This window comes from Lingula anatina, chromosome 2 (assembly GCF_051362555.1).
Source record: "Lingula anatina isolate TDL-2025a chromosome 2, LinAna3.0, whole genome shotgun sequence".
Taxonomy (NCBI): Eukaryota; Metazoa; Brachiopoda; class Lingulata; order Lingulida; family Lingulidae; genus Lingula; species Lingula anatina.
In genome coordinates this window covers 6,417,567-6,431,740 of record NC_141768.1, presented here as the reverse complement: position 1 = coordinate 6,431,740, position 14,174 = coordinate 6,417,567, and the positions used below count along the sequence as shown (strand labels likewise).

General features: G+C 36.6%; 1 protein-coding gene across 9 annotated transcripts in view; it reads left to right on the top strand.

Annotated features, from left to right (window-relative positions):
* LOC106162032 (uncharacterized) overlaps positions 1–14,174 on the top strand; it is a 40,979-nt gene that overhangs the window by 21,906 nt on the left and 4,899 nt on the right. For 2 of the 9 annotated variants that reach the window (XM_013539130.2, XM_087003706.1), the window contains exons 8-31: positions 164–324; positions 633–708; positions 1,088–1,201; positions 1,559–1,696; positions 1,926–2,107; positions 2,250–2,341; positions 2,646–2,842; positions 3,374–3,498; positions 3,807–4,058; positions 4,216–4,320; positions 4,551–4,725; positions 5,047–5,191; positions 5,425–5,510; positions 5,743–5,862; positions 6,132–6,286; positions 6,505–6,647; positions 6,936–7,048; positions 7,294–7,454; positions 7,638–7,686; positions 7,884–7,949; positions 8,412–8,531; positions 8,915–9,011; positions 9,480–9,812; positions 10,915–12,619. In XM_013539130.2, the coding sequence (XP_013394584.2) occupies positions 164–324; positions 633–708; positions 1,088–1,201; positions 1,559–1,696; positions 1,926–2,107; positions 2,250–2,341; positions 2,646–2,842; positions 3,374–3,498; positions 3,807–4,058; positions 4,216–4,320; positions 4,551–4,725; positions 5,047–5,191; positions 5,425–5,510; positions 5,743–5,862; positions 6,132–6,286; positions 6,505–6,647; positions 6,936–7,048; positions 7,294–7,454; positions 7,638–7,686; positions 7,884–7,949; positions 8,412–8,531; positions 8,915–9,011; positions 9,480–9,812; positions 10,915–12,619 (4,910 nt within the window). The remainder of the gene's footprint in view (positions 1–163; positions 325–632; positions 709–1,087; positions 1,202–1,558; positions 1,697–1,925; positions 2,108–2,249; positions 2,342–2,645; positions 2,843–3,373; positions 3,499–3,806; positions 4,059–4,215; positions 4,321–4,550; positions 4,726–5,046; positions 5,192–5,424; positions 5,511–5,742; positions 5,863–6,131; positions 6,287–6,504; positions 6,648–6,935; positions 7,049–7,293; positions 7,455–7,637; positions 7,687–7,883; positions 7,950–8,411; positions 8,532–8,914; positions 9,012–9,479; positions 9,813–10,914; positions 12,620–14,174) is intronic. The other 7 variants (XM_087003704.1, XM_087003705.1, XM_013539137.2 and 4 more) reach the window with 7 other exon arrangements.

Sequence of the window (14,174 nt, the reverse complement as noted above, 5' to 3'; positions counted from 1 at the left end):
TTACACTGGAGTGGGCCTCACTTGCCTGTAATCATATTAGAAAGGATGAAGCATTGTATGACCAATAAGAGTAAGATAAAACAGACGTAATGAAAGACATGACCATAATAATTTATTTTGTTGTGTTAAACAGAATTATCATTGATGTATGATTGTCTTCCAGACCACCAAAGCCAACTGTTTGTCAGCTGGAGCTGATTACATTTTCGTTGGTTGTGCTGATGGCACAGTGCGCATCTTCAGTGCACAGAGCCTCCATTTTGTCTGCTCTATGCCAAAGCCACATTACCTAGGTGTAGATGTCACTGCTGGGCAGGATCCAAGGTGGGCCTCACTTAACTATTATAAATATATGTGAAAAGTGGAGGGCGGGCATTATTGAGTAACTCAAAGTATTCTTCTAAACTTCTGAATGTTACCGATTTTTTGGTATTCCTATAACTGGGCAAAAGTGTAAAGCCTGTAACTATGCTTAATGTGTTTTTTATTCAGTGTTTTCTATATTACAATTTTATAATACAAATTGTGTAGTAAATGGACTCAGATGTGATATCACCTGGCCCATTAAGTGAGCTGATAGTTATCAAAAAACTGCACATAAAGTACTAAGCACTTGACCTTTTTTGTTTCAGTCACATGGGGGTGAAACCAGACAATGCCAGATATCCAGACTGCATAGCTCTGGAATATGATGAGATGAATAAAAAAGTAATAAGATGTGGATTTGACGAAAGATATTGTCTTGAAACGGAGATAAATTGAGATGAGAATAATATTTAAATCTCAGTAGTATATTGGTTTTTAAGTGATGCTTATGTCTTGATGGGAAAAATGGTCATGATAATCCACCGACTTGCTTTTTTAATTTAAATTCTATTAATGTGATTAGAATTTTATAATTGGCTTCAATTTTGTATATTTTTGTGCTTTTAAAAATACTGATGTCAGAACAGTTACAGAAAAAATAATACCAATGTCTAAGCAGTTTTTGACTTTCTTAAGTAAATATTTTACTCCTTGATCTCTTAATTTGTTTTGATGACTACATATGCTATCTGCTTTTCTCATGTTTGTGTGTTCTGTGTAGGTGACATGTATATACAGTGATCACAGCCTGTACATGTGGGATGTCAGGGATATTAGGAAGATTGGCAAAGCTTGGTCCGCCTTGTTCCATAGTTCCTGTATATGGGGTCTGGAGGTAAGCTAGATTTCTTCAGATGATTACTGTACACCTGTCATGCACAAAATTAGATATTTCCTCTAGGGAGAAGGCTGAAATATTGATTTTCAGATATGACATTTAAGGCACATTTTTCTGTAGACCTAGAAAAGAAGGATTTAAGATGGATTGCAACTGTACCTTTAAAACTGCAGGGAAAATGCAGAGCTTATTACTGGCTTCTAACATCAACCAAAATGTCACTGCTTCTACTCATAACTTAATAATACTTCCTATCATTCTAATCCTCACTTGATAAGGATAATAATAATCAGTGCACTCATTTCTTGATAGCAATAACGATAAAATACATATTTTTGTATTTCTCTTTTCCAGGTCTACCCAGTGTGTAATAACCCAGCTCTTCCTCCGGGGTCGTTTATGACCTGCTCAAGTGATGACACTATACGGGTCTGGAACATTGACCCACACATGACCAATGATACTTTGTATAAGAGGAACATTTACAGCCACGTAAGCTCTCAGAGAGATAGTGTTTAGGATATCACTGTTGATTAGAACAGTTAAAATTCAGTAGAAACTTTGAAAAAAAAATTACAAAAATATAGAAATATTCCTTTGTAGCTTGCAGTGCAGTTATATATTTGCCTCGTTATATAATAGTTAAAGTGTGAAATAGAACTGAAATTATATTTATCCATAAAGTTAGGGGTTTGTGACATCGGATATTTTTGGTCTCTAGGAACTCCTCAAAGTTCTCTATGTGGACAAGAACCTGAGTTTTCTCTGTGACAAGGAGTACAACCCCACTGGAGGCGCTGACAAGACGGACACCACGTATGATGGGAAGAACGGGGTGCGTGCTGTGCGCGTGTCTCCTGATGGCCAGCACTTAGCTTCAGGCGACAGAACTGGCAATATCAGGTACTATAGTAGGCAGTCAGAGCTTAGTTCTGTACTAATGATACAATTGAAGCAGTAATGAATTTAGCACAATACAGCAGACTGCTTGACAGGGCAACTTTTTTGTGTTCTTTTTGATAAATGATATTAATCCTATTTTCAGAGTGCATAATCTACAGAATCTTAAGGAGTTGTGTATCATTGAAGCCCATGATGGGGAGGTGCTATGTCTGGAATATTCCACTCTTCCTGCAGGTGAGAAGTCTTTTTTATTTTATTTATTTATTTATTTATTTATTTATTTATTTATTTATTTATTTATTTTATTTTATTTATTTATTTATTTATTTATTTTATTTTATTTTTGAAAGTCAAATGATTTAGTTATTCATAAAATCATCAGCTATGGCTGTTATTTACATCTTAAAATAAGTAGTCATTCAGTTTTCTTGACGTGTGTCTTGGGTAGGTTTTTCTTCACAAAGATTGACTTTTTGAAACACAGATGGCATTAAAACAAGATTTTAAATCTATGCAAATTTGTTAACAAAATTTTCAGGCCCCAGATTACTGGCCTCAGCCAGCAGAGACCGCCTGATCCATGTATTTGACACCAGGGACCAGTACAACCTTGTACAGACACTAGACGACCATTCCTCCTCCATCACTGCTGTAAAGTTTGCAGAGAATGATGGCCAGATTAAGATGCTGAGCTGTGCTGCAGACAAATCTGTGCTGTTCAGGACTGCTACACAGGTGTGTGTGTGTGTGTGTGTGTGTGTGTGTGTGTGTGTGTGTGTGTGTGTGTGTGTGTGTGTGTGTGTGTGTGTGTGTGTGTGTGTGTGTGTGTGTGTGTGTGTGTGTGTGTGTGTGTGTGTGTGTGTGTGTGTGTGTGTGTGTGTGTGTGTGTGTGTGTGTGTGTGTGTGTGTGTGTGTGTGTGTGTGTGTGTGTGTGTGTGTGTGTGTGTGTGTGTGTGTGTGTGTGTGTGTGTGTGTGTGTGTTTTCATTGTACAGAAGCTCAAGCTTGCAAACTTATAATGTATTATTGAAATTATGAGAACAGTTAATATCTGTCAAACCAGAAATGCAGAAATGTTCTGATAGATATATAATAATGGTTAACAATGATCAGAAGCATAAAACGAAAAAAAAAAGAAATTGTGGGATAAATTTTGTGGGTATTGTGTTAACAGATGGGCCAGCATGCTGTGAGTCAAATACTACTGTTGCATTACTGTGATATTTAACTGTTTTAAGTGATATCCTACCAATTCTGTTCCCCCCAGGGTCCTGACCATGAGCTCCAGTTTGTCTTGGACCACCACCTGGTGGGGAAAACCACCCTGTATGACATGGACGTGGATCCTTGCAACAAGTTTGCCATCACAGCATGCCAGGACAGAAATGTTAGGTGAGAGTTACTTTGAAATTACCGAATTTTTCTTTTTGGTGAGCTTGTCATTCCTTTCTCAATTTCATTGTTTCTTTCACATATCATGGCTTTTGAAGTTAAGTAGTGATTTATCATCATCATCATCATCATCAGTTTTATTGTTTGAAAATACCTAGAAATATATTATAATTAAAAAAGGATGACAGGGACTCATGTAAACATATAAACATGCATACAGAAATTGTGTGCAAAAAAGAAAAATGCAGAAGATCTTGAGGTGTATTATAGGTAAATAAATCATAACAAAAGCAAACTTTTTTAAACAGAATTTACAACATCAAGACAGGAAAGAACAAAAAGTGCTACAAAGGTGCTACAGGAGATGATGGTACTTTGATCAAGGTGCAGCTTGACCCCTCTGGTACCTACGCCTGCACCAGCTCCTCTGACAAATCTCTGGCCATCTTTGATTTCTACACTGGAGAATGCATGGGCTCCATGTTTGGTCACTCTGAAATAGCCACTGGGGTCAGGTTTATGAATGACCTCAAGCATATCATCACAGTGTCAGGAGATGGGTGAGTTTTTATTTATTTGGCAAACTTGTGGGGAAATTATGAGATTGTTATTAAGAAACTATAGTCTCAAGTGAAAATTAAATACATGACCCCCTTTCTGTGGGAGATGTTTGAAACTTGCTTTTGTTATGAAAAAGACAATTGATTTATTTTTCAGGTGCATTTTCATCTGGAAAGTGAGTTCAGACTTGACACAGCAGATGTATCAAAGGCTGATAGATCTGGGCCAGCTGACCACCAAATACATTCCTAATGGAGACAAGTGAGTGTCTGCTACAAGCATGTACACTGTGGTTTGTTTTTAGCTGCAATCTGACATTTGTCATTCAAATTTTGACTGTAAAATTGCAGATCTTCATTTTACTTCAAGTATTTCATGATTAAATGCATCTTTTGTTGAAGTTGTAGTAATTTTGTTGATGTTATTATTTAGGGACATATAACTAAATAATTTTTTGTAAAAAATCTAAATACATTATTATTCATTCTAAGCAGGAGCCCAGCTTCCCCTAGGGTTGAGATTGAAAACATCCCAGAGAGAGATGAGGGTGACTTTGGCCCACCTCCCCCTGAGTTTCTCCACCCCAATGTTAACAGTAAGACCAATGGGAATGGGGTAGACTACAGGTTCAGTGTGGGACAACTCCCTGCTTGGGCTAAGAAACAAGTGAGTGGGTCATTTAAAACTTATACTATGAGACCAGAACATGCTCCAGCCATTAAACTTTGGCATTTCTCTGTTTTATTTTTTACAATTGATATTTGGATGTTAGAAAAACTGTTACTGTTTTTGAGAGATGTCAAGAAATTTATGTAGAGGCAAGGCTTTTATTCCTCTGAGTAAAATTTATTATTTTGCTTTAAGTCTCAGCTGCTCCATCATATCTCCCACTTGCCTTCAGTAGAAAATAGACCTCATTATGGACTGTTCATTCAAAACAATTGGTAGTGATATTATTGCTTAAACATTTGTAATTTATTTGCTCAGATGTCTGCTGAGCCAGTGACCTCAGAGACAGGCAGTCAGCTGCCCTCTCAGCCCAAGGGGAAATGGGCCACCAGGGTGGAACCCCAGGGGATTGCTGTCAAGTCTATCCTGGACAATAACAATGCTATTGAAGTCAACTGGGCAGGTAAATAGAAATAAGAAAAGAAAAGACTTGTTTTCTTTTAAATAAGCTCTGTAGTTAAATGCAAAGTCATTGCTGTAGACAATTGTCTGTGGATTTTTTTGGATGCTGTCTCTACAACATTTCCTAATTTTTCAAAATCAGAAAAAGTAACTGTAAATTTTTCCATTAGAGGTAAATTCTTCCTATCATCTAGTGACAAACTCTTTTCAGCAAATGATAAAACTATTTTTTAGAGAATAGAAGGTTTACCTTTGAAGCAGACCAGTCTTCTAACATTAGAAGGGAAACAATTGTGTTACCCAAGGCAACAAGACCAAATGTAAGTCTCCAGACACTGATTTTTTAAAATGATATACACTTCTGTATCCATTTCTCAGAATTGATGAATTTTTAAAGTAAAGCGGATGTTATAAATGTATAACTCTTCTGAGGATAAGATTCCGATATATGACTATGAGTGGATTTCGATTAATCCTTTTATTTGATTAATTTTTTAAATCCCTTTAACTCTAGTCTTATCTGTTCTAAACTGTTATTCATAAATATTACAGAGCATTCCAATCATTGAAGATGATGATAACAACCAGGATGATGATGACGACGACTTCTTCCCCATGTCAGCAAGGGAACAAGCAGAGAGGCTGGACAGGGATGCTTCTGGTCTGCTACAGGTAAAATATTGGTGGTTTCTGTTTTATATATCAGGTGCACATCATTTCAACGATGCATGATGCTCTTTTTTTTTTCATTTTGTAAAAGTGTGATAGTGACACAAATTACATCTTACTGAATTCTAAGTAGATACACTAAGGTATACACATAAGTTTTATTTCCTATAATATTTAGTCATTCTAAGCTGTTACAGTGCTCTTAGAAATCTTATAATGCCTATATGAAAGAGATAGAGATTTTCACTGTAAGTTTTGATTCCACCCTCCAGGGTGGTAGAGTTACAGAGAGGGGGAGGTCGTACCCCAGTATAGACACTCTGGCCAGTACCCCCAGTGAGGAGGACGAGGACACAGAGACTGAGGAACATGGAGAAGTCATATATTACCCACAAGATGGAGAGGATAATGCTGCATCAGAATCTAGGTAAAGAAAAAGCTGATGATCATTTGCCAGTAATATTTTTGTACTGGCATCAATATAGACAAATCTGTTTGATAAGTTTTTGAGATATTCCAAGGGGAATGGGACATTTCCTTTTAGTTGACAGGCTTTTCTTATTGTTTATTTTGAAATACTGCAACTTCAGTCAGAATAATTTTGTCATTTGGTTATTGCACATATATATATTTTTTTAATTTCAGTTCATTCCAAGTTGTTGCAATTTCCAAGGAGGAGTTGAAGGCAAGCAGACGACAAATGAAGATGCAGAAGAACAAGGAATCTGAACCAGCAGCCAGTATATCTGATTCCTTCTCTGACACACATTCACACAGAGGCGAGCCAAGTAAGTGTTTTTGGAAGTGAGACTGACATTGAATGAAATTTCTTTTATCTTATATGCCAGAAAATTTTATCATCAAAGCAACAGAACACATGTCCTATAGTATTTGAATAGCTATCTGTCTGCTTGTTTATAGATATCACATTATCTATAGTGTATTTGCTTATTGCTTTATTCCCTACTTATATGCCCAAAAAATATTATAAAGAAGAAAAAAAAAGAAATCAACACAATTCTGAGACCAAGTTGATGCAGTTTGATATCATGTTTTTTTCATTGTAACAATTTTAGACTCAGAAGATGAGATGGGAGATGATGAGATGGACCTGAGTAGTCCCCAGTCTTCCTTCCCCAATACCCCTGTGACCCCAGGAGCCAGGATGTTGTTTGATCAACTAGAACGGGTAAGAAGAGAAAGGAAAATGTATTAAATGGCTGCAACTTAAAATACTGCTAAAGACTATATGAATTTATCTAAAAATGTTGAAGTCAAAAAAATTCAATGTTTTCGAGGCACTCTGGGATATTTTATGTTGATACTAAACAATAAATATAGAAATTAAAGAGATGTATTATTAGTTGTCAGTGTACGGAAATAAAGACAGAAAAAATCATTATATATAAGTCGGCTGTTTTCCTTGGTTTTCAGGAGAAATTTTCTAGGACTTTTGAAGACATGGAAGCCACTTTGGCAGGAGGAGGTGAACACAGTCTGGATGGTATGGACCAGTTAAATGGAGGTCAGCTGATGCATCCTAGGCTGAGTATATCAGCAAGGTTCTTGTCCAGAGCTCAGCAGGAACAGCTCAGGTAAGATCAGGTTGTAGAATTAAGATTGCTGTGATTTTTATGCCAAACAAAAAAGTTTATATTGCAGACACTTTTGATTAGCTAACAGTAACACTTTTCAGTTTAATTAGGAGCTTTGTAGTGAAAAGTGGTCACATTAAGGTTTAAAAATTGATTTTATTCTGTTTGTTTTTATTTGTTCAGGAATGTCATAGGAATGCAACCAGAGAGAGATACTAATGTGGTATGTATGGTAGGTCTCAAATGGACTTCAGCAGTATTAATATAAGACATTATGTATAAAGTGAGTTTTCCAATACAAGAAAACATTTGGAAGAAAATGTACACTCTTTACATATCACTCTCTAGAAAAAGGTAGATATGTATATAATCCATTTTGTGTGAATAGCAAAGGAATGATATACTTAAAATACACTTGTTTTGATTCAGGACATTGAAAAGAAAAAGGAATCCATGGTGAAGTCAGCTGATGATCCAAGAAGAAGATTACAAGAGGTAAGTACTGACTTGGCTTTCAGTGTTTTCAATTGGATAACACGTATTGCTTTGTTGTGCAAAGGCCTGCATTGCGTGATTTGAATTATTTCAAATGCATGTTGGATAATAGAAAGCATGGACTGGGTAGAGATGTTATATGTAGAGAGGTGAGGGCATAGCTTTAAGCAGATATTTAATTCAATAGCTGATATTCCGATTTAATTGTTACTGGAGTGCTTTTACTGTACTCAAATGAAGGCTTAAAGCTATGATGATAATGATGCAAAAAGTTTGCAAATAAAACATCTAGCATGTTCTCTTTGCACAGTGTTATTGGCACAAATATTTTATTCCGCAAAGCCAAATTATTTGCAAATAGTGTTTGCTATGGAGAAAAGGTAATGGGAATTCTTGCTGTTTGCAGCTCTGTTAATTTTTTTCTGCAATGCATGCATTATTTTGATGTTATTGTTTCATTAGCTCGGTTGGACGGGGCTTATTTATGTTCCGCCTGATCCCAATGAGCAACCAGAGAGGGAGAGAACTAACACTTCGTATAGAACTAAAACTCAGCAGTCTCCTCCTTCAAGACTTGCTAAGGTACTTTTGTAAAATACTAGGATGATCAATTGGACAGTAATCAATGAGTCAATCAATCAAAATTACTATCGATTTATTTTTTACAAGTTCATGCATCAAGTGTTTTTTTTTGGGGGGGGGGGTGTGGAAATGACTCATGGGGTGGTCAGATGTTTATTAATCATTCTAGATTTACATTAAAAAGAGAGAAACTTTTTTACCTTTTCTCTTTTTTAATCACTATATGAATGTTAACCCTTGATCAGCACTGAAACTGTTTCTTCTTTCATAAAAGCACATTTCTGACTTTCATTTATTGATTAATCACTAAGTTTATTTGAAAAATGACAGTTAAGTATAAAGAGTGTCAATTGCCCTGAGACAATTTTTTGTTCATTCTTTAGGAATCTCCTCATAATTCAGACACTCCTGATGGTGGGAAAAGAACCAAGAAAAGATCCATGCTGAATTTGGTCAAGGCCACCGCACAGGCAGAACAAGGTAACGTAGCACTTAAACCCTTTGTAAAAATATTAACTGCAAATCTTTCAGCATCCTACAATGATATCCACAAAACACAAGCTAATCTTGTGTGAAGCTGAGATTCTTCTTCTCACTTTCTAATTTCACAAATAGATTTTAAATCAATTGACGTGATTTGACCTAATTACACCACTGAAACTCCTATGTGTGGACCTTCATGCTTTGAAAACTACAAGAGTTTCTTTAGAATAGGTCTCTGCTATAAATTTAACAGCAATTTCTTCATTGTTCTACTCTGATTTGATGCAATGAACTTTTCTTTTTCTATTTTAATAAATATAAATAATCAGTGATTTTCTTATATTTCTCCTATGAATCAATTTAATTGTACTGTCCTGCACATATATATCAGGGGTGATGAGAACCTTTAGATTAGTTCTAAGTATAGAATGTCCTGTATATTATTTCACTACTTAACCGAAACAGGCGTAGAATCTCCTGCCTCGGAACCAGAAAAGGAACCAGTTATGCAACCAATTAAGCAACCAGATAAAGAGCGTTCCTCAATGAGGAGGGCATGGTCCTCCACAGATGTGTCCCGTCAGCCACTCGAAATAGCAGGGATGGGTGGTCGTCAGCAGCGCAATTTACCCCCAACTCCTGATACCCAGACACAGTCACTCCGTGCTTATGGTAAAAATTCCAAACTACGCCCCAGTGCTATCAGCAGAGCTCAGTCTCGGGCCGTATGGAAGCAACTAATACTAACTGCCTTAAAAACACGGGAGCAGGATAAACCTTCTAGGGATAAGGGGAATAGTAAGCTCTACTCAACTCTTGGCCTGGTGTTTCCTTCCTGATCATTTTACTGCATTCATTGCATGGATTCTAGGGATATGAGTTTAGATTGGTCTCTTATTTATTTAGATGATGTGAACAGGAGTGGTTATTTTGCATTTTGTAGTTTTTCCTGCTGTGCACAGCTTTCTGTATATTTCTATCATTATGTATTTTGTTTTGGTCAAGTTTAATGTAATTTTTATTAATCGTCCAGTGATAAATCTGTCATTTACCACCTATTACTAGAAAGAGATTGGTATTAAGTATGGGCACTGTATTGTATTCTCCAATATAAGCATCTCCTTGCCTCTCCCCAGTGCCAAACCTAAATTGCTGTGTCAGCTTTGATTTCATCACACATAATGATTTACTGTTGTGATGTGCAAACAAAATGAAAAACATGCACCATAAGTTGTCTTTGCACTTTGCTAGTTGCCGCTCTGCTAGTTCTGGAAACTAGACATTCAATTCATTTAATTAGGTGCTTTTATTTTTGACATTTTTTTCTGAAAAATTTGTGATATTTTTCCCTTTATATTTATTTATACTGCTTACTGCCTGTTACTGTACATAATTTAAAACATTTATGCATGGATTTTAAGATACCAACAATTTAGCCATGTTATATAATGACAATAGTGTGATGACTTAGTGGCAATTTGGTAATATATATCCTAACTCATTAAGCCTTTAAAGAAACACTAATATAAAGTCTTCCTCACTTACTAAAAGCAATATTTACTAACATAGGAATTTAGACATTTATGTTCATATGTTTCATTGTACCTGTAGGTTTTAAGTAATTTGATTAATTGCATCATGACTCAGTTTTATGTTATGAGATTCAAATCCTTTCTTTTACAAGTGCTATTATAAAGGCATGCATTATTTGCCATTTCTTTTGTTTGAGGTTATCCATTTGTAATCATTTGTGCATGACTTGTCAAGAACCTGATACCCATTAATCAGTCTCCTCACAGTGCTATTGCAGATAAAACCATAGTGTAATGAGATTACACCTCAACCTTCTATATCCCGCATAAAGCCACTGAGTATGTGTAATCCTACTCTCTCTTTACAGTTGCTAAACTGGAGAAATCTCTGGGGAAGATACCAAGCCCTGCCTCTCCCACAAAAGAATTTCCAGGCTCCAGATTTAGTGACTCAGTACCCTCTAGGAGTAGATCTGAGGCCAACCTGCTGGCTTCAGGCAGGGACTTACAGCCAGTGAACACTACTCCAAAGCGTATGACCAGGAGGCAACATTCGTACAGGGACGCCACAGCCAGTTCTTCAGCTAAGATGTCACGTGCTAGCTCTTCTCAGGGTTTAAATGCTGGTAAAGTAGAAGGAGAAGCCGATGGTGATGCCAGTAATTTATCCAAGGCCATGTCCATGCATACACTCAGTAATGTGCCAAGTGGCACTGTTCCAGGTGCAGGTGGGGTACAAAAGAGGACCTATTCTAGGCGGCGCTCAGACAGGTTGAGTAGGACGCGTTCCATGGACCTGACCTCATCCTCACCTAACTTGTTATCTCAGATTTCGGTGGAGGAACACAAAAGCCCTGCTAGCTCAGAAAGTGACCACACAAAAACTGAGTCTCAGCAGCAGTCAACATCAAGGGTTAGCAATAAGGGTAGCAGAGCTCCAAAACAGTCATCGGATAAAAGTGAAAGTACTCTTACCAAGGACACTCTGAAAGGTAGCCGTGATAGTTTAGCATCAATATCATCTCTTCCTGATGATGACAAATCTGAAAAAGTGTCTGTGCATTCTGGAAATGTGTTGTCCAAGGATGAGGTAGATAGACTTGCTATGCCACCACCCCCAGCTGCAGTTGCAGTATCAAAGTCAAAACCCACAGATACTTTCTTAAAGAGGGCAGCACAGTCCAAACGCCGATCCAATGCAGATTTAAGCCTCAATCAAGCAAAAGATATATTATTGGGAAAATCTGGTATTCTTTCAAAGACAACTTCAATGGACACTGGACTTAACATGGCAGGAAAAGTAATGCAAAATACTGGGGAAATTGATATTGATTCTAAATCTTCTGAAGATGAAAAGCATGGTAATTCTAAAAGAGATGTGTCAAGCAAGAAAGACATTTCATCTGTTTTCAATGGTGAGGATAAAACAGATACTATTAGAGCAGCAAAGGGAGATATTATACTGCAGGCTAAAACATCTGGATTAGCACCAACAAACTCTGAGGATGTAGTGCCAAAGAGAAGAACACGGACACCCCGCCGACAAAGGCCAAAATCAGAAATCTTCTCACGCTCTAACTTCAGTACTGCAGTAGAAAGGCCTGCATCTGCTCTAGGGAACAGGGAAGGGGGAGAGCCCATACCTGCACAAGAAAATAAGGAAAATATTGAGGCTACTTCAGGCTCAGAGGGGGTCAAGTCCTTGCTGAAAAAGTTCAGTAAATCTCGTGAGGGATTGGATAAATTAACATTTGAAACATCCCCAGGGACTCCAAGGTCACGAAGGTCATCTATAAGCAAATCCAGAGAGGATTTGAGATTATCTTTATCCTCAAACCAGCTCTCCTATAGTTCTCCTTCCTTGAATTCTGGGAAACTTTCGGTAAAACAGGATGATGAGAACAAAACTTCAGATACAGATAGCAGTGTTGCTGAGATCACCAGGGCATCTCCCAGAACTATGCAGACGGATCACTTGACTTCCCCACGAGGCAGGCAAGATTCTGTGAGGTCTAAGGGATCAGGAGACTTGGACTCCTCTAGTGACAGTTTGCCCTCTTACTCAATGAAAAGGTAAGGGATAGATACAAACTTTAAAAAATAAACTACTATCTCTTTTTTGAATTTTTTTTTACAACCTAATCGGTTTTATATAAATTTGATCTTTTCTTTAAGTAAAGAAATTGTGCACACATTAGAAAGTGAGACCATTTGAAAATGGCTTTAAAACTTAACCAAACCTGAACAATTTATGAGTTGAGGATTAATGTAAAAAGGTATGTTACATTAGTAACTAATTGGTAAATCTTAAAAAAAAATTTTATAATTAAGATTTACCCTTCTGTGAAATCCGATAAGTAACTAAAGGGAAGCCTGTACATTTCAGAAGTAGTATATGCCATTATGTGGACATGTTTATGTAGATGTGGCATTGGGTTATGTGACCAGAGGCTTGAACAGCTATATTGATAAATGTCCATGTCATGGGTGGTGTAGTCTGACCTCATACCTGACCGACATACATAGCACCTTGATACATGTTTGATGGTGAATACCAGCGAGGTCATAGTGAAAGGTCATAATGTAAGGCTAGACTGAGAGTGGACTTTTGTTCTCTTATTTAAGAAATTAAATTTTGCCGTGCAGTCTTTAGGTTAGGGTCAGTGTTGAAATAAATCTTACATTAGTAAACAGTGATTAAAGTAAGCACTTCTTCTAAAATTAAAAAAATTGTGGCAGTCCAAATTGTAACTTATTTTGATATTTTTATTCATGTGACTTGCTTGCAATTTATGTCTAAATTTTTTTAAAAGAAGCAATATATTTTTGTAGCTTCGCTAGCATGCCATTTCAGATCACTTAAATTGGCCAAACGAATACGGATACTAGAAATTAATACCTAAATATTGTCTGAATTAAATATGAATGAATCAGAATGTAAAATGTGCCGTATATGACCATGCAACATAGCTAGATACATATGAGGGTGGCAACATAAATAATTTACATATTTTCCAGTGACTTGTGAAAATATGAGGGTTATTTATAATGATAACTGAAAAGGGATCACGTCTAAATTTTGTTGAACATATAACAGCAAAAAAAGACCAGCATTTGAGACAGAACAATGAAATGTTGAATCAGCAAAATAAGAAGTTGTCTGTTGCTAGCTTTGCAAAACATCACTCCCCTGCCAACCTGTCCAATATAAAGTTTTTGAGGCACAGATATCTACAGCTTCCAGAAGGAAGAAAGGGAGGTGTATTCTTTATGCATACTGAGGAATGTTGTATATTTCTGCCAAGTTGGTTTGATGAGCAATTAAGCACCTGTTGCCATTATAGTGTGCTATACCTGCATTCTATGACTCAATGTTATCCTGTAGCTAATGTCTTGGCAGGTATGACTAAAGTAAAGTCAGTGTCTCATATCAAAACATGGCTGACAGGTAACAATTTATTTTGTATGATTTCAGATATTTTGCATTATAAACAACACAATGCATTGTTCAGCTCTTTCAAAATTTTTAATGAATTGTGGTTTGAAAGTTGGCAGATGAAATGAGTATGAAATTATGGATTATAGTATGGTATGCAAATGCCTATGTTTATGATATAATTTGAAAGTT